The following is a 26344-nucleotide window of genomic DNA, read 5'->3' on the forward strand; positions in this document are numbered from 1 at the left end:
AGGGTTCCGGAAGCAGGGTGGTGCCTGGGCTTTCCGTGGGAGTCGGCAGACAGAAGCTGTTTAAGCGGGTAGATGCACACATAATCGCGCCCGAGTCTTTGAACGCACGTTCTTCTGGCGTTGTTACGGAAAAGAAAAACACAGACTTCGTATACATCCTGAGAAGAGCGCTTTTGCGATGGAAGTGTATCAAGCGTATTAAAGTGCCAAGTGTCTATAGACACACATGAAACTTTGTCCTCATAATTCATTGCGAGAAGACGAATACGCTCTGATTTCGAAGCGAGTACAAATCACAGCGAGTGCAAATAACAGCGAGTGCAAATAACAGCGAGTGCTGTACACACCCACGCACACACAAAAAAGCGTCACTTTGCGTATGTTGAACCAAACAGGCGTAAGGTAAATAGCAATCGCAGTGTCACAGCGCTGCACGACAATATTGTTGGAGCAAGTAGTCATGCTGGTGCCTTCGTGTTTTTTCTTACTTAGTTTATCTCCGCGCGTAAGCAATGACACCAGTGCGTCCCATGTGCGATTGGGTTGTTTGTATGACAAGCCGCCATGCACAGCTTTGTAATCTCGTTTGGAAAGTCTACTGCCCATCAGCACCAAGATCGCGATTCATTTACGTCAGTCGCATCGCTATAGTCACCATTCGTAACATTAAGTGTTAAGAAGCCAGAAGCAAGAAGAAGCGCTTCTCCACAATATAACTGCGGCCATAAAGCTGACCGAAGAGTTCCGAAACTGACTGAGCACAAGGATACATCTGTGCTGCGAAAATTTCTAACTCTCTAAGGGTTTGTATAAACAGAATTTGAGAACGCTGCCTATTACTGCTGAATTGTGTGCGCAATTTACTTCGTTTGTGCCCGTGTCCCGTCACTTTCTGTCCGTTTGCGCTATTGTTTTATTTTTACCCCTTCCCCTTCCAACCGTGCAGGGTAGCCAACCGGGATTTGTCGCAGGTAGGGTCCTTGTCTTTACTTACATATTTTCTCTCGCTCCTCTGCAGGTATTCCCTTCGTTTGTTGTATTTTGAATTATTAAAAACCATGGTACGTCGCAGGTTATGCGTCGCTCTAACCATAGCTATTTGCGATTGCCTAAAGGTGTGCTCTTTCCAGTAAGTCAGAAGTCTTAGATAGTCCAATAGAAGAAATACTCAATAGGCACACGTTAATCTTTGCTGACAGCTGTTTTTTAAAGTAAGGCAACCCTAAGCATTAGTTCAGCCTTTAGGAGTACCCCGGGGAGCCTTAGGTAACGTAAGCAGAGCAACAGCAGTGAAATTTCACTGCCATCCCGCTAAAGCACTGTTTATCATCTCACATTTTCTCCACGTAAGCAGTCGGCTGATCAGCGTTCCCTCCAAAATTTCCCACCACGTCTCACTAAACTGTTATTGCAGAATTTCATTTCTTTTTGCCAATGTTGTCGTACAACGTTACAAAGTCACCGGATCTTGGTTCCTGACGTGGTGCCCCAATGCATGCGATGCGTGAAACCGGTTCCCCTAAGCGGCCGATATTCAGTTTTCCGGTATGAGTGACGCACCCAGAATTCGTAAAGAGGCGCAGACAGTTCTTTTATTATGAATCCCGAAGAAGGAAGACCTAGTCCTTGCGACAGAACAATGAGTTTAATATATCCCGCTGGAAGGAAAATCGGAGAGTAAACAGAGAGAAAGAAGATCAAAGTTAATAACCATTCTTTCCATGTATACGAGTGGAGGGAGACGAAACATAGGCGAGAACCGTGCTGTCAAAATGTGCGATTCCTGTTGTTATCGTCACCTGCGGGTCGGGACAACTCAGTGAAGACGGCGTCATGAGCCGTTCTTACCGAATCGATCGCGACTGTGCCGCCCTCCTGTTGTCAAATCTCTTAACAACTTTGCGTTCACATTAACCCTTTGCGGCACTGTGCCTACAACTTCACACTGCGAGGAAGAACTGCTATTAACAAGAAACAGAAAACATTTGCGCAAATCCCCATGCATAGTGACAATCCTCCTTGTCAGAAACATTCGGCAGGTAAGAGCTTAGTAGGCAACATGGTTTCGGGTGTTGCAAAGCTAAGCTGTATAGGTCAAGGTGTTTAAACGAGGGTGGAAGCAGGCTACTTTTCTGCGGGAACACCCTGCCCAATCCTACCAATGGTCTCCTAATAGTACTTATGGAAGATACCTTAAACGAGGCGAGACGTTTGTATTAAAATAAAGACCTTTAAAGTGTTTTTGAACTATTAAGACAGTACTTTTTTTTTCAAAAAGAGCTGTTCATGAAAGTTTGCTAAAACAGACCAAGTGTGTTCAAAATAGCAAGAGGTGCTCTCAGATATGTATCATGCATGCTTTGCGACCGCCCGACTGTGTCGCCATCTAGCAGCTACAATTATTTTCGTTATGGCTAGCACTATATACACCAAAACACACTTTTTAATTGGCTACTTATTTTCCTGTATACCACAGACGTGACATGACATCTCTCTTGAGTAGCGCAGATGGTGTTTTGAGCTGGGGCTTCGAGTTCTCGTTTGCAGAGAACTTAGACCCTCCTAAAAATTACTGTACATATGTCTCATTTGGTACTGTCTATTTTGTACGGTGAAAAATCGGCAAAATCATTTACACAAATTAATTTCTAGCAGATTGAATTGATTCCCGTCCGAAGGGATTAAAATTGCGCAGGCTTTCTTGTAAGTGTGACTAGCACGTTGTCTACATTCACGGCCGCGTTTACACAGAAATTTATAAACATTTTATCTCACTTCAGATCGAGAACATATGGTTGCTGGAACCATTACAGCTTAGGTAGGTACACTAGATTCCACATCAAGCGTTTACCTAAGAAAATTGTACTTTGGCCTGCCGGAATAATATCTAAGGCAAAAGAGTAGTACTCATCTTGACCTGTGAACCACTGGAAGATTTGAAATCGCAGTGTGCTTATGGACGGAATAAACTTACTTGCAATGCGGACCCAAAACTTCAATTAGGCTTTTAAGAAGGGTGCTATGGATTTCCAGATGGGCACTAAGTAGTTTATAAACAATGGTGTTTGCTTGGCTTCATGGTAGTAGGCAAGAGGCCGGCGTCTGAGTGCATTGAGTAAGAAAAAAAAAACGCTGTAGAAGTACCTAGATAGACTCCATCTCTAACGCCCCCACTCTAGGAAGGCAAATAAGATAAATGATACCAAGCAATACATATGATCAAGGACAACAATTCCAGTCACTGCGCCCAGGCACAAAACAGTAAGGAAAGAAAGGTTATCTCGTTTATGTAATCTTGTGCAGCACTTTGCTCCTTTGATGACGGTGATGATGCCCATATAATATAGCTCCCTGGGGAACGGGCAAAGTATTGGGCGCCTGAACTTTTGCACAATTTCGGGTCTTTTATAGGTTTTTCTTCTTCATGTCCTCTAAACGTTTGACACATACTGACAGTGCGGGTTTTTCCAGGTCTCATGCGCATAAGGCTTCATGAATATATAAAATCAAATCGCAGACCTATGGCTTGCCTGTTTTTTTTTTCCCTCTGTTATTGGCTCACATCTCCTGTGGGGGATTGGCCAAGATACGGATGGAATCGAGTAGTAATTCCGACAAAACAACTGAAATAATTTGAGAAGAATCAACTTAATCGAAAAGGTATTGTCATTTGAATCTTTTTCAAGTCGTGTCAATTGTAACTCTCGTGTTCGAGCAACATTGCACGTCTATTACAGCAGGAGGTCCCAGAGTTTTGAAAGAGAACTGCCATGCAGACCTCCTGTGATCACATAAATAGGGTTACTGTACAAACACAGCAATGAAGTGCGGTCATGTGAACAATAATAATAATAATTAGGCAAATGGAATATCCATAACACAAAACTGGATACATAAGTTAATGGGAATGCTAATTATTAAAAATAAACATGAAAAATAATCGAAAGCGTGGAAGAAGCAGAATGACAAGGAATAATAATAATAAATTGGATACTAAACTAAAGAAACGTTTTGTAGCATTCCCGCTGCTTCTTATTCTCCGGCGAAGCAACACAGAAATGCAACGGCATGAATAAAACATTGCCGTAAAGAATTTTGCGAACTCTGGCATTGTACTGAAGCACCACCTCAAGAGAGACGAGCCGGCGTTTGGCTACAGTCCGAATTGGATGCTCCCCGAAAGCGAATGCTCTCTATAGATACGGCACTGATAAGGTTATCAGGGCGAAATATCGCAGAATACAGGCATGGAAATGCCAGGAGATATGTCATTACCATCAGATACTGCATTAAAACTTTTTTCCACTACAGCATGTGAGAAGCGATGAAGGGTGGCTTGATCCGTCGCTTGATAACAATCAGCCGCTGTGGAAGTACGCAGAGAAACTGCACACTGCATTTATTTGGTACACCAGTGAAAAATGGGTAACACAGAATCAAAAAAGTATTTATTCATTTATTTATTTATTCCCTCAAAGGTATCTCGTTGAGACATTGCACGAGCGTGTGGGCGGTTAAATGATTAAGTTCCTCATTCTAGTATTATGTGAATAAGTTCAACGCGTACATATCTGAGCCTAACTCAAATATGTACGTATTGAATTTATATACATAATGTAGAATGTATGCGGAACCTACTTGTGTGTAATATTTTTGTGATTGTGTGTTATATGTAGAAGAAATGTAATCCATGGAAAAAGAAAACCAGTATACACTGATTCCGCCCGCAATATCGGGTGCGTTTAAGCTTGCCTTTAACTGCATTTACCTCCACTGAAAATTTCCGATGCCTTAAACAACAACTGAGCCACATCGAGCTTATTTTACATTAAATAGAACGAAAGCATGTATTGTTCAGTTTACGGCAAAATCGTGTAGTTCACTGATCTAAGGCAGTACAGAGTAGCGGTGAAACGTAAGGTGCTAATGATCAGAATTCAATAACGTCTAAATAGCGTGGGCTGCCACATTTTGCTTTTGAACGTCTATTCGTCTATCTTTGTATGTGTCACTCGCCGCTGCTCCCGCTTTTCCTGCCTTTGAACTTTCTCCCGGAATTAAGCTGCCTCCCCCTGGAACACCTGAGGCGTCATCCGCCTATCGGAATGCGTTGTCAAGCAGGGAACGCAATATCCTTCCTGACATAATGGGAAATAAAGGCGGCGTGAAGGCAAGGTGCGACAGTGCTTCTCTCAGTATTAACCTTAGACGCAATATTAACCGTCCACGATCAAAGGAATGTCTCCACGGAGGAGGTTTTTCTCTCTCTCTTTCTCACTATCTCCCTTTTTCTACAAATCGTGCAACCTGACGGAAGGATAGCCAAGAAAAGTGCCACCGAAAAAGGAAACCATTGTTTCTGCGAAAGAGGATCCCACTGAGGTATACGGGCGAGCGTATACGGGCGAGCGGGAGTTCTTAAAACGAACGCAAAGAAAAGAAAGTTTGAAAAGAATACGGAGAGGCGAAATCCGGTTTCGGTCGTTCACGATGCCGCCCCGGAAAAGAGATAAGGGAACCAAATAGGGGCTGTGAAGGTGAAAACGGAATCGCAAACAAAAGTGGGGACGCGGCAAAACAACAATCAGCAAAGAGTTGCAATCGCTGCTCGCCGAAGCAAAAACGTTACGCGACAGAGGATAGCGTGGTGGCTTCCCTTTGGTCTGCCGACGGAACGGAGTCCAGATCTGCAGTTGCGTGCAGTGCACGTTAAAGCCACAGGTGACAAACGTGCGCCATGACGTATGCGACAAAACGCTACGCTGCTGTGTCATGCAACCTTTTGTTTAGTGGTTGCTACATCACCGTCCTTATCCCCAGTATTAGGAAACTGGCAGTTTGTTCTTGCTCATCCGCATATTTATTACCTTTTACGGATTGGTAGGGTAGTACCTTTTTACGGATTAGTGGAGTACTGCGGGAATAGACGCCAACAGCAAAGCTGATAGTCAAAGCTTGCGACGCTTCGCCGAACTACAATTCGTTTGAAAAGCCTTAATGCTGCGTGATGGTTCTCGTCGGGGGAAAAATCGTAAAATGTTTTCACGGTAAAGCTGCTTCACTACCAACACTTCATACCAGCTGTTAATTTTCATTACGGCAGGTAACTACAGCAGTGGCTTTGCCTAATAATTGCCTAAGCTTTGCGTCACCAGATGTCACTACAAGCGTTGTTGAATCAGGGATGGTGTCACGTGCATCGAGACAAACCATGCTGCTGCCGTAAGCTTCTCCGATGACTAGCCGCTCGCATGCGCTAATACCTTTCTGTACCAGCTAAAGCTCTAATGAGATGTGGCTGCGTACACAATATTTTATTATCACCTGCCAAAAAGGTACGCTCTCCGAAAGCAAGTGACAATATGCGATAGTGCTGTGTGGTATACTATTTGATTTATGGGCTGCTGTGTCATCAATGTTGACGTCCCGTTTATTACACACATGGGACAGCCGATTCGTGAGCAGCGTTATTAGCGTGACTACGTGCAGGATGGCGCTGAAAATTTTCAGAAGGCGATGAAGTCCCCTCAAAGACCTCGTTTTGAGTAACTGGGAAATAAGCTTTTCATTACCCGTTACGATTTCTGCGGATTTGAAATGTTGACAGCGAGTACAGAGTGTTGCGAATTTACCGCAACCCTAATGGCTTGTTGAACGAAGGTTGATGACTGGCGAAGTGAAACATTTAACCTATTTAGCTGTTCGCAAAGCAAACACGGTGAAGTCAGCTGTAATTTGGAAACGAGAAGCAGGCAAGATAATACATATCACATTCTTAACAAGCAAATATATTTATTGCAGACAACCGTCTCCTAGAGCTGACGCACCATTTCCTGAACATTTCACAGATGGTGACCTTAAACCAGAAAATAAAAAGAAAAGACGGGGCGACGAAGATGGCCAGTAAATTAGTTTCGCCAAATATAACTCTCTAAACTATTGACGACCGTTGGATAAGCCAAGAGCATAACGAAATTTCAGGCATTTTCATGTCCTGTTATAGGGGTCTGATGAATGTAAGCCACACGATCATCTGCGCTCAGTAAGCCGTTTGTCCAAAACAAGGTTGGCTGAATATACAATAATTGATTTCCCGCGAGGCATCTTGGGGAGGAAAGGGTGGTAAGTACTAAATTTCTGCACGTTCCGAATCGCGTTGTGCGCATTTCTATCAAGCCATTTCATGTAGCAGCGTGTATATGGTGCATGTTGCGGCAATTCGACTGGTGCTGGGCTATCAATGCAGATTAAGAATAATGTTGCCAGTCACAAGCTGTTAACGGCAGGGCCATATATATGTGTATGCATGCACAGCGGTGGATGCTCAATTACATTAGGACTTCTGAAGGGTGCAGAAGAGAAAAAAAGAAAGATCAGCTTACACGTTATCATTTTGTTCACGTAGAAAAAGCTTGAGGCAGTATTAGATTGATTGGAAGCCATCTATAAAGCTGGATTCACACGTCAAGACGGATTGCTGATTGCTTCAATAGTTGAGCTTGACGTAGCTCGGCGGCGCTGAATAGCGCCATATCAGTTATGACACGGGCGCCGCATGCAAAGTGTCTACATAGCTTTCCAATTTGTGTAAGTGGAGCCACGCCACGTTCGTCTGCGACAGAATGAACCAGCGATTCAGCTCTTCGCGTGAATCCAGTTTAACCAACCGACAGCCAGGGCTTAACGCCACAAAGCTACACGGAAACTACATGAGATTTCATGAAGGGTTCCCGAATAATTTTGAGCACCCGAGTTCATGAGCCTTCTTCTTTCTTTCTCTTCTCGTCACGCCCACAAAAAAACTATGGGCTAGCTCATTGCGACTTTAGTTTGCCTTTTACTTTATCGCTCTATCTCACTTGTTTGTGCTTTGTGCGTCTGAGAGAATTGGCCTACCTTTGGCTATGCCGTGTTTGAGCTGGCTCGTTTGTTTGTGCAAGCCGGCTTATATTGTTGCGAGTAGCACAGCCGCTCCTATGCATAGTGTAAACTGTTTTGAAGTAGGCGTACGTTCTAACCAGCGGAGCTTTCTATGTCAATGAACTCGTGTACATAGATACCTCCCAACACCATGGGGGCCAATCAGGTCTGGAGCTGAATACACGTGCTTGAATATGCGCGCGCAATTCGTTGACGCAAAATGTGCAGTGCGTCCAAACCGACAACCGTTTGAGCATCTTGAACCAACTCGCCGAAATGTCGATCCATCTACGACAACTGTTTCCTCAGCTCTCTGGATTGTGCGTTACAGCATTGAGGTCGACGCCTCCACTTCCAGCGCGAGTTGCACTACGGAGAGTTGGTAAACATTACTGTTCTTGCAGTGTTCTCGTTGCAGCGTCTGCTATTTCATTATTTAAATGCTCATCTTATGAGCGCGGCCCTGTGTAAAGTCTTTAGTGACCCACAGCACAATTTGGAGCAGCCCGCTTTCCGAGTAGGCAGTGGCCCAAAATTGTGTCAACGGCAGAGGAAGGAACTGCTCAAGGGCACGAACCACCGCTTTTTTTTTTTTTCAACTATGCACCTTGTGTGGGAGAGAGCGTAGCGGCCGTCTCTGATGGGGAGACTCACTGTGGCAGCGCGGTGCACGCAATTTCTGCAAGAAGCGTAACCGCAGTGACGACAATAATAAATGCAGTGGGGTGCGAGCGAAAGGTTCTGCCTTATTCTAACGGGCTTTTCGTCACCCTTAACGCTATACATGCTTTTAGGAAACCTTTACCTTCATACTGTCACATTTTCTATCGTCTGTAGCCTGCTTCCCATGCTTCCTCTCTTCGTATTGGCTAGCGTATTCATTGCACGCATCCTCTATTAGCCGTCACAAAAGTCTCGGTCCGTCGTCCTCTTACAGCACTCCTATTCTTAGTGGCTGCCCTTTGATCCTTAATGTTATAGTTTACGTTATTTTAGACCACAGCTCTTAGGAGCTTGTTCCTGCGCTGAGCGTTGGCTTGCCTCGCTGGCGTAACTGAGCGAACGAGCACAGCGAAAGATGAAAGAGCGAAAGCAAAGCCCAGCGAGCGATGAAATGCGGCGAGAGCGAGGAGAGGGCCAGGAGGAAAGCGGGAAAGGAGGGGGGTGCAGCGGCAGCGTGAAGAAAGGTTACTTGAAGCACCGCCTGATGACACTCACGTGCACCACGCGTGGCACCGGCCGTGAGAAAGCTCGCCTTCGCGTATCGCGTTTGCCGCAAGCGTTTCACAGTGAAGATTACGCTTGTATAAGCTGCAATTGCCGGGCAACGGCTACTGTGTGGCCTGCCTATACATGGCGCGACGAGTCGCGGCCCTGCCAGTTGGTGCGGTGATTGGCGCGATGCTCGAATATATCGCGAAACGAAAACACGTATACGGCTACGCCCAGATTTCGCATTACGCATTAACGTATCCGTCGACGATTTTTTTTAAATCTGTTGCTATTCCTAAACTGCCCTCTTTTGGAAGAGGGGGGGGGGGGGGTGGAGTTAAAGCTATCCCTGTTTTCCCTCACTGCAAAGAACATTATCGAGCTCGTAGAGACCGTAAAGGAGCACGCCGGGTTACTTTTAGCCGCCTCAAAATCAAACAGTGTTCTGTTTCAAAGAGACTGCAAAGTTCAAATGTTTGCAGAAGTAAACAGAAATTGTTTGAGCGTAGCGGCGTTGGCTTAGTTTAGCCTCGATGCCGGCGTATAGAGCAGGCTAGTTTACGATGGCATCGCCTTCACGGATTCTGCGCTGCCTGAGAGGCGGGAACCACGGGGCAAGGTATGCACACAGAAGTGAGGGGGAAGGACGCGCGCAACGCCAGAATGACGCTCTCTAGCTCAAATATTCGTCTCACCGAGAGTGCAGTCGACCCTTGCCAGCGCATACTACCGGTTAAACGTTAAACTTTGGTGACCCTGGGCAACGCCGTTCAGGCACTGGCACGTCACATCTAGCTCAGAAATGTGTGTGTTTATTTTTTTAGTTGCTGCCACGTGCCTCGCTTGACGAGTTAAGATCGGGAAGCAAAGAAAAAGAGGTATCGTGAAATGTTAATTCCGCCATTGGCGTAGATCATATGCGCACCTAGGCGTACAATGTGCACACACACACACACACACGTATTCACACACACACACACGTATACGTATATATATATATATATATATATATATATATATATATATATATATATATATATATATATATATATATATATATGAGTTTTGCTGAGGGTAGCTGCGGCAGTTTCGTTTAACAGTGATTGGGAATGTTTGAACTACGAAGGAAATACGCAGCTACGCTCAAGAAAACTCATATATATATATATATATATATATATATATATATATATATATATATATATATATATATATATATATACACATATATATATATATATATATATATATATATATATATATATATATATATATATATATATATATATATATATATATATATATATATATATATATATATATATATATATATATATATATACACAGGCCGCCATTGGAATATGAACCTGGCAACGTTTAACGCTAGAACGTTATCTAGTGAGGCGAGTCTAGCAGTGCTATTGGAGGAATTAGAGGGCAGTAAATGGGATATAATAGGGCTCAGCGAAGTTAGGAGGCCAAAAGAAGCATATACAGTGCTAAAAAGCGGGCACGTCCTGTGCTACCGGGGCTTCGCAGAGAGAAGGGATCTAGGCGTCGGATTCCTAATTAATAAGGATATAGCTGGTAACATACAGGAATTCTATATCATTAACGAGAGGGTGGCAGGTCTTGTTGTGAAACTTAATAAGAGGTACAAAATGAAGATTGTACAGGTCTACGCCCCTACATCCAGTCATGATGACCAGAAAGTCGAAAGCTTCTATGAAGACGTGGAATCGGCGATGGGTAGAGTGAAAACTAAATACACTATACTAATGGGTGACTTTAATGCCAAGGTAGGCAAAAAGCAGGCTGGAGACAAGGCAGTGGGGGAATATGGCATAGGCACTAGGAATATCAGGGGGGAGTTATTGGTAGAGTTTGCGAATCCTAATTCATAAGAAAGGGGACGCCAAAGACTTGAAAAATTATAGACCAATCAGCTTACTGTCCGTTGCCTACAAACTATTTACTAAGGTAATCGCAAATAGAATCAGGAATACCTTAGACTTCTGTCAAGCAAAGGACCAGGCAGGATTCTGTAAAGGCTACTCAACAATAGATCATATTCACACTATCAATCAGGTGATAGAGAAATGTGCGGAATATAACCAACCATTATATATAGCTTTCATTGATTACGAGAAAGCATTTGATTCTGTAGAAATCTCAGCAGTCATGGAGGCATTACGGAATCAGGGTGTAGACGAGCCATATGTAAAAATACTGAAAAATATCTATAGCGGCTCCACAGCCACCATAGTCGTCCATAAAGAAAGCAACAAAATCCCAATAAAGAAAGGCGTCAGGCAGGGAGATACGATCTCTCCAATGCTATTCACAGCGTGTTTACAGGAGGTATTCAGAGACCTGGATTGGGAAGAAATGGGGATAAAAGTTAAAGGAGAATACCTTAGTAACTTGCGATTCGCTGATGATATTGCCTTGCTTAGTGACTCAGGGGACCAACTGCAATGCATGCTCACTGACCTGGAGAGGCAAAGCAGAAGAGTGGGTCTAAAAATTAATCTGCAGAAAACTAAAGTAATGTTTAACAGTCTCGGAAGAGAACAGCAGTTACAATAGGAGCGAGGCACTGGAAGTCGTAAGGGAATACATCTACTTAGGGCAGGTAGTGACTGCGGATCCGGATCATGAGACAGAAATAATCAGAAGAATAAGAATGGGCTGGGGTGCGTTTGGCAGGCATTCTCAGATCATGAACAGCAGGTTGCCATTATCCCTCAAGAGAAAAGTGTATAATAGCTGTGTCTTACCAGTACTCACCTACGGGGCAGAAACCTGGAGGCTTACGAAAAGGGTTCTACTCAAATTGAGGACGACGCAACGAGCTATGGAAAGAAGAATGATAGGTGTAACGTTAAGGGATAAGAAAAGAGCAGATTGGGTCAGGGAACAAACGCGAGTTAATGACATCTTAGTTGAAATCAAGAAAAAGAAATGGGCATGGGCAGGACATGTAATGAGGAGGGAAGATAACCGATGGTCATTAATGGTTACGGACTGGATTCCAAGGGAAGGGAAGCGTAGCAGGGGGCGACAGAAAGTTAGGTGGGTGGATGAGATTAAGAAGTTTGCAGGGACGGCATGGCCACAATTAGTACATGACCGGGGTCGTTGGAGAAATATGGGAGAGGCCTTTGCCCTGCAGTGGGCGTAACCAGGCTGATGATATATATATATATATATATATATATATATATATATATATATATATATATATATATATATATATATATATATGAGTTTTCTTGAGCGTAGCTGCGGCAGTTTCGTTTACGGTTATTTCCTTCGTAGTTCAAACATTCCCAATCACTGTTGAGCGAAATAAGCGCCTCATTCACGGTGGCTCCTTTTTATTCGTGAGTGCCCCTCGTGTTTGGCCGCGGCTACTCTAGCTAATACTACATACGAGAGCATGATTGGCTTGTATCGGGTGTTACGAAAAGTTCCTGCATAAGAATATTCCTGTCAGTAGTGGCCCAGGGTAAGTTACCATATATAGACAGATAGACTTTGGATAAAGAAAGAACCGATGAGAGCTTGCGTCAAAAATATAAAGCCTCGCCGACGGAAGTGAGCATTAATGCGCTGAAACACATTTTATATTCCGTGCGCTCTTAATCCGCTCAAAGGAAGTTCTGGCATTAATTTTAAAATTTTTTTTTATTTCAAAATTATTAGCGCGAGGACAAAAGGGACTCCGTAGCAGTTCATCCTCCACTCTGCAAATGATTATACCGTAAACACATAGAATGACGAGAGTAAATGTAGAATTTTTCATTAGTCACGTCCTAGACAGATAGTAACTTTTCATCCTTATTTACTATGTCTTATCAAAAACAATGAGATGCTGTTACTTCATTACTTAGGTAGCAGCAATGTAAGCAAAGCTTTTAATGCTGATTATGATTCTCAATTAGCAAAGTTTATTGATAATCTAAAATAGGCATTCCTGAGACAGTGAATGTTTCTTTTCCATAAATTTCATTATTGCATTTGATTCTTACTTGCGATGAACTACTTCTTCAGCTGAGACATCTGTAGTGGGTCAACTGTTGCGGCGAGGCATACTGTTCAAGCATAATTCAAGAGTGCAGCCGAAAATCAAGGCGAATTGGGCCTACAAAGCATAAGTTAGGGTGCATTCTTCAATGTTGAGATAATTTCCCACGTATAACGAGCTAATTTCGTTTTCAAGTGAAGTGAAAAAAGTAAACTGAAACTCATCAGTTCCATTGCGTTAGGGGAGAGTGGCCCATGCCTCAACCTTGCCTCAACATATACGTTGCCTCAACTTTTAAAGTCGTTGCTTATGGTCGATCCTGAACAAGTATGAGTGATTTGCATAGGCCTTTGATGGTGCCTCGAAAGATGATAAAATGCGTTGGGCTTCAGGCCTAGGAAGTAAAAAGAAACAAGCATTTTCTAGTGTTCATTACTTTTTTATGTGCGTTCCAAACATGTCCACACATCAGTTGCGCTTTTCATGAAACTCTTGTTGCACTCTATGCACTTCGCTATAACAATGGTCGTTTGATGCAAAGGGGCTTCGTCAAGATGCATGTCATTAAGTCTGCCATGTTGTAAGGGAAGATTGTCGAAATTCTTTCTCGACAAAGCATTTGCCGGTGCAAAACATAGAAAGAGACAGAAAAGGAGAGAAGTAAAGTTTATCAGGTTGAACGTTGCTTGCTACCCAACACTCAGAGAGGGAGAGGCAGGCAGAAAGAACAGAAAAAGGAACGAAACAAGTGATGCCGAGGCGTGCACCAACACTATACAGGGTTCAGAGTACAGCTAAAGATGATGAGAGAGGTCGCTGTGTCTTAAGCGAGTGCACCAGAGCGTTCAGGTATTTGTGTGTTTGTGAGTTACTTAAAGTTCGACTTAAATTGAGGACGACGCAACGAGCTATGGAAAGAAGAATGATGGGTGTAACGTTAAGGGATAAGAAAAGAGCAGATTGGGTGAGGGAACAAACGCGAGTTAATGACATGTTAGTTGAAATCAAGAGAAAGAAATGGGCATGGGCAGGACATGTCATGGGGAGGGAAGATAACCGATGGTCATTAAGGGTAACGGACTGGATTCCAAGGGAAGGGAAGCGTAGCAGGGGGAGGCAGGAAGTTAGGTGGGCGGATGAGATTAAGAAGTTTGCAGGGACGACATGGCCACCATGAGTACATGACCGGGGTTGTTGGAGAAGTATGGGAGAGGCCTTTGCCATGCAGTGGGCGTAACCAGGCTGATGATGATGATGAGTTACTGGAGGGCCACCAGGCTTGTATAGGGTAATCCTATAGGGTAAGTAAGATATAGGGTAAGTTCAGGCTAAGTGTAGGGTAAGCAAGATGCTGTTTACTCACGAGCAACACTGCCTTGGCTGAAACGCATTGCTCAATGGTGGTTTAGTGTTCTCTAGTAGCAAAAGAAGTAGCTCGAGCGTGTCACTGCTATCACTGATTTACACTTTATGATAAATTGAAGGGCGCGTCTTAAAGTGATAACCAATCAGTAAACTTATGTATGCAATAAATTCCTCGTACCAGACGCACCACCTCTGACGCTTAATGTTCCATGAAAAGCCAGTTGAGCGGTGCTTCGCTGAACATAGCTTCGGCGAAATGTCGTCTATTGAGAAAGTACTAAGGTGCTGAAGCAGGAGCAGGATGGGAGATGTGCTCGATAACCTCGTCCACGATTTACGAAGGTCATCTATTGACATTCGAACATGAATTCCCGAAAGCTAGGCAAGTCCCCACTCTTCACGGCATCTATAAAAAGATGAACAAAGAAGAGAATATTCAACCTTGAGCGTACGAGACCGGGCATGTTCACATGTTCACATGATGTAGGCAAATACCTTGGCCGAAACGTTGGCTACGTAGTAATAGTTGTGTTGTTTCTATACTGCAGATGAATTTCCCTTCCATCTGTGATCTTCTTTCTGTCTCTTTCGAGCCATACTGTAGTGTGGCGTCGAGTAGTGAGAACCTCAAAACAATGGTGAAATAATGCTCTGATCGACATTAAGCAGTTCAGTCAACTGCCCAAGCAACGACCATCAAAAGACCAAGCATTTCCCGGGAGCAAGTGTTGGGAGCTTCTTTAACTGTAAACCGAAAACTGCGGCACTAAGAACTTAAAAGCTTGATGTTTAATTCCTTCGATTACCACGACAATAGCTATGAACAATCTGTTTACGCATTATATTTCACCTATTTATAACATGTTGCGTTCAAGAGAAAGTGGCAAAGAAGTCAAAAGGAACTGGCACTTTTCGATAGTCCGCCAGCTTCTTTTTTACTACCAAGCCCATTTCTCTGGGTGCTTCACGGCATTGCGCGTCACATTTATGTTCTCCTTCATGACAGCCAAGTTTATAATGCATATTGGCACAAGCAAATGGCGTGATCCCTCCATTGCAATGTAAAATGCTGGTGCATTCGCTAATTTGTTTTCGCTGAGCTGGATCCTCCGTTCGTTCGTTGCGGCGTTGGGAAAAGCGCTCGCCCGCTGTTTTTTTCAAACAGCGACCAAGCGCAAAAAAAGCCTGCAGACTTCCAAACATTCCTAGAATGCATTACCCAGCAGGACAGACTATGCGTTCGACACGACACGTATTTCATCACCGCCACGCTAGTGCCTTGCTGACTGTGACGACGACCGGGCTCAATATTCTTAATTGCCGTCGCTTCTATCTAGCCCGTGCTGTTGTGGTTTCCCGACGCCATGCTCTCTCGCAATTTTTCGCGTGGGACAGCCATACGAAGTTCGACTATGTTTTATTACCCGTTTAAATCGATTGTGACCGCCAGCTTTCTCAGTTACCTTTTGTTTTCACACTCATTTTATGCGTTATCCAAACCCACACGTGGTCCGGAACAGGCCGGACTGCAAATAGCGGCAAGAACGGAAACCTCTCCGGCAGTTTCGCGCATATTTTAAAGGCAATAAAGTTGTCCCTCTATGCGGTCGCGATGATGAATATTCAATACATCGGCAAGCGCCGTTTATTCTTTATTGTTTTCTTCTTTGACTCGGAGATCTCGTTCCCATCCTCCGCGCATTTCGAATTTCCCCTTCTGATGTTTTCGTAATCATTCCGTACAGATGTCAATGTTTGCTTTTACACGTGGCGCTACTTTACCGGAAGAGCACCTCGCATTTTCGGTGCGACAACAATTCCCGAAATGTCTACAGTCGTGATAGTATCGGCTTCGGGATTGCAGTTTTGTGTTGACGCGTCGCCGATAGCGTCTTCATTTTTAGTGCGACGAAGTGAAGTGGCAAAATGGCGAAGTGCTGTCACGCATCCCGCCCTGCTCTTGACAAGCATGTGGCGTTTACTCGGAAAAAGTCGCGATCTGCTTTTTAATTTAACGATATATACGTTAGCGCAAGCGCGGACGCACTGCCGCTATATTCGGCTATGGGACTTGCCTGAAGTTATTATAGAAATGGGAGCGGAGGCTATCACTTAACGAACGACGCCGAAAGCCAAGTGCCTGTGAGAGATGGCTCCCGTCAGCTACAGTTGCTGCCTCGGCGTTTCATGACCGCTGATTGGATGTGATGGCCCGTTTAGTCAACAGCCTCTGTCATAGCGGATGTGCCAAAGAATTTTACTGATAATTAGTCCGAGGCGTCTGATACACGACGCGCAGTGTCTAATGATACACTCTCCCACTTTTTTCTTTCTCTTTTTCCGTTTTACGCTTCTATAGGACTGGCACATTTGATACCTCAAAAGCACATCGAATGTAGTCTCTTGACGTTCACAAGAAATCGTGCACTTTCTGTTGGTCGCCGTTTTCGTTCGGTATATTGCAATTTTACCTTAAAGAAAAAGCTGCTTTTATTTTAGTAAGTACATCGTCGCCCTAACACGAAACTAAGGACTTCAGAAGAAGGAAACGAAAGGTCGACCGCTGGTCAATAAAGTTTCAGTAACGCACATTGTTATGCATGAGATTTTACGGAGTAATTACAACAACCTGGATATGCATAGAAAGTACTGCTGTATTACAGCTGTGGAAGTGGTGAAACGGCAAGCGGGCTTAACTGGACATTGCGCAGGCATATATAGCTATACGTGACTATCGTTTGCACAAACTCACAATGTCAGAGACGATAGTGCTTGATCCGCACCCACCACGTAAAATATGGCCAACAAAACACCTTCAAGCGTGACACCATTGTGACACCGTGCAAACAGCTTTGCGTAGCATTCTTTTATTTATCCGTTTTTTTATATTTTACCGCTGCTGCTGCCGCCGCCTTCACATCTTGTGCGTGTTTCCATCTGCGCGTCTGCGTTGCGATCTACTTTTTCTCACACCATTTTCTACAAGAGAGGCGGAACTTCAGCAACGGTATCAGGTCGCTCGTGTTATCATCGCTGTAGTGACAGCTACCGACACAACAGTATTGATAATTCAGAGTACATTCAGCCTTTTTTGGGCGCCAGCGAAGCAGTGGCTATTGCAAACAAGTTTTGTCATGTACATCGCGAGCACTATCCCGCAGCGGAGTGGTGGGATCCTACAGCGTGAGACAAAACTCCCCCGCTGGAGAGAATCGAGCACTGGTATTGAGGAAGAAAATTTACCTTAGAACGTCCTTATATTAACGGTCGCAGTATTCTAAGGCGCCAGGGCATTCTTTCAAACACCTTTCTCAAAGTGATTCACCTTAGCGCAATTGAAATGCACTACCTCCTTTAGCATAGGTTCCTTTACTGCTTGAATTGCTGAAGTTCTTTTTTTTAACAATGTGCGACGCACATATAGGTTTCAAACCCACGAGCATCTTTGTCATGGTCTTGCTACCTGTCACGTATAGATCGCGATCTGCAGTCTTGCAAGAACATGCTAAAGGACATGTTTTTTGCCGCAATTGAACACTCACAAAAGAAAGACACATAAAGACAACTCAGGCGGCACTTCCAACTGTGTTGTCTTTATGTATCTTTCTTTTGTGAGTGTTCAATTGCGGCAAAAAACATGTCTTTTAGCAAGCACCAACTAGGCCATCAAGCAGCTCTGTTGCATCATATTTGTAAGAACATGGTTGCAGATTCGTTTCACTCCAAACTATATTCCGACCTGTTGCGCAGAAACACCGTCGCCTTCACTGGGCAGTGAGGATAGCGTTAGAGACACCTAGAAAGGCAGTTTCCTGGGAGGCTAAGAGAGAGAGAGAGAGAAAATAATGCAGGGAAAGGCAGGAAGGTTAACCAGAGGTAGTTCCTGTTGGCTACCCTGTGCAGGGGGAATGGTTAAGAGGGATAAAAAGAGAAACAAAGTAGAAGGGGGAGATAGAAAGGGAGACAAGCACGAACAAAGCGCGTACACTTCATAGCGGTAAGGGGCGGCATTCTTAGAGTCTGTCGTGAAGCCCCGTAGACCGCTAGAACCTTACCAGCGCGAGTAAGGCCTTCAACGCGGATGTTCTTTCGGAGCATTGGCCTGAAGCTTTTAGTTCTGAAAGCGGATGATTGTCCAACTGGTCCAGTACTCTGCACATCACTTGTCTCTCAGCACTGTATCGCGGGCAGACACAGTTAATGTGTGCAAGCATCTCGTCGATGTTACATGTGTCGCACGTGGGGCTGTTGGCAATTCCTATGAGGAAAGCATAGGCGTTTGTAATGGTAACGCCTAGCCACAGACGGCAGAGCATGGTCTGTTCACGTCGTGGTAATCAAGGCGGGAGGTGCATGCGTATGTCCGGAGACAATGAACGCAACCGACACATGGGAGGCAAAAATATTGCTTGGTGCCTAGCACTAATACACATTCAATTACGCCGACGGCTACATAAACGTTTGCGCTTGTATCTGGTTCCCCAAGTACCAAGTGGGCCTTTGTGAACTACTTTTCCTTCGTCAAGATGATAGTATGCGCACTCCGTACTTGCTCATGTGAAAGGTTTTCCGGTAACACGATAATGCATCTGATTTATGCGACTTTCACAGTGAAGCTGTATATGGCTAGCTGATTCGTCCATCCGTCTGTTGCCTGTGCGCCAAAAAATGCTCCGGCGCAACCCTACGCGCATGAGCGAAAAAAGAAAGAGGCGCGCGAGTGGCTGCGCGAGTAGTGACGTCATTTCCCCCTGTCGCAGCTGAGCGAACGCAAAAAAGTTTCTTTCCGGCTCTGAAACGAGCAGAGTTCGCCTGATACGTACTCCTGAGGAGGAGGCAGCTTCCGACCAACAAGGCTGCGAGCAGACTCAGGAAGGAGCTCGTCTAAGCCTTGCCCATGCTGCAGCTCAGGCACAAGAACAAGCTCGTGGAGCCGATGGCAAGCAGCAACTGCGTACCAAGGATGCGGCAGCTTACCAAGTAGTCGTTTAGTGAACTGTTGGGATTAAACCAGAGATAAGCGTCGGGCCACACGTTTCAGCTTTGCTGGTTAAATATCTGTACGGAGTGCTTGAACGATGGATTTTTTCGATTATCTCGATGCATGGTTGCGTCCAAACTGGTTGCAGAACTACCTCTGCCTGTTTACGCTAACAATATCTGCCTTGTGCTCATAGCAACGACCACCTGGCAGCTGGTTAATGCGAATCCTATTACTATTGTGGCTAGCACTTAAGATGAACAACAACCCTCATGTGGCGACGTCTGGCCTCTACCATTGTCAAAAAAATATAAAAAAAGCCATAGAAAACATGGCGAACGAGCATTCAAAGTAGATTCCTCCAGTCCGTTGTAATGACGTGTTTTAAAATTGCAGACGAAAAAGTTATGCGGGGCACTAAGAAAAGTTCTTATTCGTTCGGGATGCCACGGTGTATTGCGATGTGAATTTTCTTTGTTTATCACTTTCATCTCTGACGAACGCTTGCTTGTAGCTTCAGGATCAGCCCGCGGGACTCGCGCGCAGCAACTACAAGTACCAAAAGTATGCGGGTTTGCGCCTTCATAAAACAATAAATCCCGCGTAACGGTCCAAGCAACAAATTACCGACGCTTCTTCACTGCAGCGTTCCTGGCGACTCGCTGCGCACTGCCCGTCTCCGTTTCACATAGCTTGTACTTTAAAATATTGTCTGCGCGAGATGATTGCGAAGGAGACGTTCGCCCGTTTGCCGACCGATGCGCTCGTGATACGATTACCCTCCTGTTGTCCCACGATGACGCAGCGAAAGAACGTCGCTTTGCGTCTTCTATCCGCGAACGCCGCTGCGCTCCGGCGCCGTTCTCGGTGCGCTAAAATATTGACGCTGCGAGCGCCGTCCCACGGTCAGTGATGGAAAGTGCGGCTTCGGTCTCGATTAGTCCGGCCGTTTATCGGAGGGCCGCCACCACTAAGCGAAAGCGACGGTGCAATGCCACGTCGAATATCGTTTCGCCTTCACCGGCATCTCGATAATGGAAAGCTTCCCCATAATCCTGTTTTATTTCTTTCCTGCCCTGAAGATGTAGTGTGCTGGCGAAGCAACGTGTCGGTCGCGTCAGAAAGACAAGCACTCATCAAGTTTTCAGCATTACCTCTAATGCATTGCGTTCCGTCTTACAGGTAGATGTGGTCCTGATGATGCATTGACATTATGTTTAAGTTAGTAGGGCTCGTATTACAAGACTCTTAGTAAGCTAAGTGGCGTTTAGCACTAAACTTTCATGTCTTATCTAACGTGGTATCTTGATCAAGAAGGCATTGTATCGAATCGCATACATTTACCAGCCGAGCGCACATTTAGTAGAGCAGATCAATTAAATTACGAGCGCATGGAATCTTTTTGACGTCACGACGTATTAGTATCCTTCCTTTTCGTAAATGGTGTGGCAGTGAAAGTTAGCTGACTTATTTCGGACGGACGACTACTGCGTTTCGTCTGTGAAAAAACTATAGTCATGTTTATTTGTTTTTTACGACAATTGTACAATTTTGTTGTCGTTATATGCTTACGCTGCGAACGGCATACGACAAATTCCTCGACGCCGAAGATTTCTTGGCAATGAATTTTTCGGTGGATGCCATTTAACATTTCAAAGAAATATAGCGAGTGCTGCTGCATATTTTTGTCCACCTGCGGTCCCTCTAGACTACCGCCAAGAAGCACTTTTACCGTTTGCTCGATAGGAATGCAAACCAATTGAAGAGAAATCGAACCTGCGACATCGCGTTCACCAGCACAACTTCCTGGCCGCTGAACAACCAGGCCGCGCGTGCTACTACCAGGCAGACTCTGAATATTTGGTGCGTTTCGCACGTAAACGTCCATCTGGCAAGTTTCGTCAACTCTCAAGTCGAGCATAGATTCTTACAAACTCTCCCCGATATCCGTTCTTGTTGTCAAGTTCCACCATTTTTAAATTCGAAACGGTCTCCCATATACTATTCAAAGTAGACACGTTCGTAAAACGGTGTTTTCCTCCGCGAGGGCCGCAATGTGCGTATAAGTTTACAAGCACACTGCCCCCCATCCCCCGCCTCGTTCTGCGCAACTACCAACTGAGTCAAACTAAATCCTTCCGTTCTTTTCATCCGTACTGGCGCTTCAACTGTCATTATAAATGGACGCGGCACTCTGGGCTTCCTTGCAAGGTGCGATTCATGGTGTGCGCAGGAGAAACTATTCCTAAAAAAGACATCGTACAACAGAAAGGTACTTCGGATCCAGTGAGCGCTTGTACATGCCATTGAGGGGTCCACTCTAAGCACACGGTCCGACTATATAAATGCAGATTATTCGAGCTGTGTCGCCAATTTCGTCTTTTTGTTTTTTTTCTTTTTCGTCGACGTTATTCACGCTCATACGAGGCAGATAGCGCATTCGCGTTTGCTTTCCTACCGACAACCGAGAACGTCAACAGCTAAGACGGAACTGCGCTTCTGTTATTGCACAGAAAGTGGCAATGTTTGAGAGTGCTATATTGTGTCTTCCTAATACTCGCCGACCGAATGGCACATCCTCATTTTCCTCTCCAACGTTGTGTTACTGTATATAGCCCCCAAACGACGTGCACATTTACTTCATATGGCTAAGTACTTCCGCTATGCTGTAGCATTGGTTCTGAATTATTGAACGATATCACGAAGAGCTATCTTGGTTGACTCACCGGTTTTATTTATAGAGGCGTGTTTTGACATTTTTAACTTGGGACGTGTTTCTTATCATGACTAATGCGTGCGGCAAGGTAATTTACGCCGGTCAAGGATCGTAGGTACGGAAATAGGGAGTGATTTTTTTATAAGCCTGGAGTAGGTGGCCACATAAAAACAAACCCTTTAGGCGTTAGATTTTGTGGTAAAATATGACCTAGTGATGATGAGAGCCTACATGTAACCTAATATTGGGAACATTCATGTTAATAATCCAGGAAGTCGGGCAAGAGCAGCTTTGGAATAACAAGTAACGGAAGCGAAGCTTTCAACGTAATATCCTGTGTGACTACCAATGGCTACCTACAGCGTTAAAGTATACCGTTTTTTAGTGCCTTTCTTCACAGAAAAACTCGAAATATTTGTCTCATTTTATTTAGATTTCTTCTACTCGTGCCAGCCTTACTTGAATGGTCTCACATACGCTATAGCATGAACACTGGAAGCGCGTTACAGTGTTCTACAGTGTTCAGCGTGCTTGCCCGCAAAGCTGTTTCTTTTGCGCCTACTGTAGTATAATTATTGTTAGCCGCTGATTTATATTGCCCGACACTTGCATCTTTTTGTGCTTGGAATGGACGCTTTTACTGATATCTTTTTTTTTCTATGTTGCTGTCACTACATTTGATGTACATACCACCCAAAACATTTTGGCCTATGAGTGCATAGGTTACTGCAAGAAAAATATCTCAACTAACCAACCAACTAACTAAATATTTGAGCAGCAACGAATAACCGCGCAGGGGACGAGAAAGTAAAAGCCAGACACGCACTAACAGCACGACCGTTAACTTTCAGCAGATTTTATTTTTCCTATACATCATTTTTTTTTTACACCTGAAGAACACATCACTTAGTGAACCGGTATCAGCACCTCGGAAACGATAACTCTTTATCGCGGAGAAAAATAGGCGTGCTCACACGTGTGCATCCTGCTCTGCTTATCTTCTCAGCTTCAACGATCTCACGAGCTACCCAGTCGGCGCGTCTTCCTATGACAGCTCATTTATCAAAAAAACGCCTCGCATGTTTTCGACTCCAGGAAAGGATGTGCTCAGCAACTGTTCCCCACCGCCATTATCTGATATGGTGAGCATGTTCCATAAGGCGCTCGTTTAAGCCCCTAAAGATCTGTCCGACATAGTGGTTTCCGCACGACAAGGGGAATCCGGCACACGACGCTTTCATCTCAAGGTACGTGAAGTGTAAAACTTGGCAACGGGCGAATGCAAGCGTCGTGTTCTCGACCACGAAGCAATTTGGCACATCGTGCAAGAAAAGCTGGCAATAATGTGCGAGGATGCGTGGTCCGGCATCAGAAACCTCAAGTCCCTTGCGATGAAGGTGTCGTGAAGCAGATTCCCTCGTCTTGCGGAAACCACTATATCGGACCGACCGGTAGATGCTTGAGTGCCATATGGAACATGCTCGCAATATCGGATACGGGCGAATGAAAAACTTGCAAGCCGTTGCTTGATAAATGTGCTGTCATATGAAGAAACAAAGACAGGGTAAGTTGAGAGACCATCGAAGCTGAACAGATAAGCAGAGCAGGACGCACACGTGCGAGCACACCTTCCATGTTCCTCTGCGATAAAGATTTAGATTTTCTGAGGTGGTGATACCGGCTGACTAAGTGATATGGTCTTCGGGGCGTATAAAAATGAGGTATAGGAAAAACAAGATTTGCTCGAAGTCAGCCGTTGTACTGTTCGTTCGTGTCTGCTTTTTACTGTCTCGTCCTTTGAGAGCTACTCGATGCTATTCAAACCATGCACCAAAAAGCCCAAAAAGCTAAACTGATAAATAAAGAAATTAATAAATAATTAATATTGTATTCAGCACTATTTAGTGTGCCTAATTACTAAAAAATAAAACAAGAAGAAAGATGAAGGTGCATACGCGCGATCTTAACTTGAAGTGCAATGAGTTGGTTAAGGCCACTATGACCTATGACCACTTCTGTCGCCTTCTCGCCATTCTATTACATCTTTTTCTACAATAAAACGCGCTCAATACTCACAGAAAGGAAGTGAACGGGACAAAGTAAAAGGAAGGTGCCACAAGTTCGGAGAAGCAAGCCTGCTGCTCGCGCCGTCATTGCACTGACGACTGCGCCGTTCACGGGCTCTCTGTACTCTTTCACTCAGTGAGAAATACCTCTAATTCTTGCCCTAATCGTAACCTAATTTAAAGGATGAATGCGGGCTGCACTGGGGAGAGCGGGGACGGGCAGCAGTGCCATCGCATGTAGCTAGTAAAAGCAGGCGGCACCCAAATGGAGTAAACCGGCTTAGATTCATTTGCGCATTGCAACGGGTGTGGCGATTGCGTAAGAACACAAGAGTTGGAAGTGGAGAGTCCAAGTCCAAACGACTCGTCATTTAGAATGGAAAAATAAAGACGAAATGAATATTGCATAGTGTCAGCGCCCTTAGCTGTTTGTGGAACATCACGAGATTCCAGAAAAGCGACCCGTACTCTAGCGTGTGCACATCTTTTTTCCACAACTCTTCGGGTAGTCAGCATGCCAGGTAACATAAACTTGTTGCTAGAGGGAAATGTTGGCAAATTTTCGCTTTAGAGAGAGAGAGAGAGGGGGCTCTTTATTAGAAAAACAGAGAATTTTGCCGGCGCGTATATAACCGCTGGCATGCTACTCTGTATAGGGATGGGGAATGGGATTAAAAGATTCCAGATAAGAGTGGGAGAAAAAAAAAAGGATAAAAATAAATATGAAATGTCCGACTGGACCTGATACTAATTTTTACAGGTGACATGGCGGGCAAATTTAGGCTTTTGTATAGGAAGGATGCAATTCTTAAAGCTTTCCTATTTGACCAATTTCTGTCAGGTATTTGAACAATAAATCCAAAACCCGTCGCTGTTTTGAGGGGCCGGGCATTGGACCTAAGATGGTCGGTAACGTTAACGGTTCGGGGCAAATCATGTCCATTTGGTGCTCAAAAAATTGTCTCTCGTCGCGGTACGCGGGGCAATCTAGTAATACGTGCTCAATTGTCTCTAAGTTGCGACAGTTATCACAGTATGGGCTAGTGGTAAGTCCTATGCGGTACAGATAATTGTTCGTGTATGCCACTTTCAGTCGAAGACGATGGTACAATGTCTCTAAGTGTCGAGGAAGTGGTCGTGGAATTTTCGGTCTCATTTCTGGGTCAATGTAACGTAGGAAGTTGTCTTGGTGAAGCGGCAGATTCAAGATGCGGTCTTTTTCTTGATAGGCATATTTTTTTTGCCATGGTTGAAGCGTCGGCTTTTGTAAAATATGTTCTTCTGAATTTGCGGTATTGGAGTCCATTTCTGGCAGCTTCGTCCGCTCTTTCATTTCCCGAAATGCCGGCATGGCCAGGTATCCACTGAAACTTTATGCAATGCCCAGCAATCTTAGCCCTGTGGTGAAGATATGCAATGTCAAATGCTGCTGGTTGATTATTGCTACGCTTGTGCCTGTTCCACATACTTTGTAGGGCTGCTTTTGAGTCTGTGAAAATCACCCATGTCTTTGGCGGCTGCTGTCGAAGTACATACACAAGGGCCTCCTTAATGCCATATAGCTCCGCTGAAGTAGATGATGTCGCTCGCTCAAGACGAAACGAGAATCGTTGCCCTGTAGAGGGAACAAAAAGTCCGCATGATGAACGATGTGGGGTTGTAGAGCCATCTGTGAAAATGTGCGTTGCGGCTGCGTATTCTTTGTGCATATATTCTAAAGCCATCTGATAAGTCGCTGCTTGAGGCATTTTCTTTTTCGCACTGATTCCAGGTATGTATGGCACGATTTCCAGTGGGGACAGTGTCCATGGTGAAATGTTTCGCGGCATAATTTGTGACGCCTGAGCAGGAATCGAAATAGATATGCTTCCGACGGCCTGCCCAAAGCTAGATGTAGCACAGGTTCTGGAAATATCCTTTAAAAAGTGAGTCTTCGTATGAATGACGTGGCGGAGGTGTATCCGAAGTGTCTCCTGCGAACAGAGCACTTCCAGAGGCAGGCATCCGGCTTCTGCTACAGTCCCTGAGCGGAACGACCCCTTCGGAAGGCCAAG

At 44.7% G+C, this 26344-nt stretch overlaps 1 protein-coding gene and 1 long non-coding RNA gene across 4 annotated transcripts in view; one reads left to right on the forward strand and one right to left on the reverse strand.

The window, feature by feature from the left end:
- The window catches only part of LOC135907326 (uncharacterized), a 240408-nt gene that overhangs the window by 70808 nt on the left and 143256 nt on the right, over positions 1–26344 (reverse strand). The gene's annotated exons all lie outside the window — the stretch shown is intronic.
- LOC135907323 (uncharacterized) overlaps positions 1–26344 on the forward strand; it is a 175118-nt gene that overhangs the window by 25189 nt on the left and 123585 nt on the right. Inside the window, exon 1 of one of the 2 annotated variants that reach the window (XM_065439003.2) lies at positions 23419–23788. The exons of the other annotated variant lie outside the window; for it this stretch is intronic. Coding sequence (XP_065295075.1) covers positions 23758–23788 — 31 coding nt within the window. The 5' untranslated portion in view covers positions 23419–23757. Of the gene's footprint in view, positions 1–23418; positions 23789–26344 lie in introns of those variants that run through there. 2 annotated transcript variants of the gene reach the window in all.

This window comes from Dermacentor albipictus, chromosome 10, assembly GCF_038994185.2.
Source record: "Dermacentor albipictus isolate Rhodes 1998 colony chromosome 10, USDA_Dalb.pri_finalv2, whole genome shotgun sequence".
NCBI lineage: Eukaryota > Metazoa > Arthropoda > Arachnida > Ixodida > Ixodidae > Dermacentor > Dermacentor albipictus.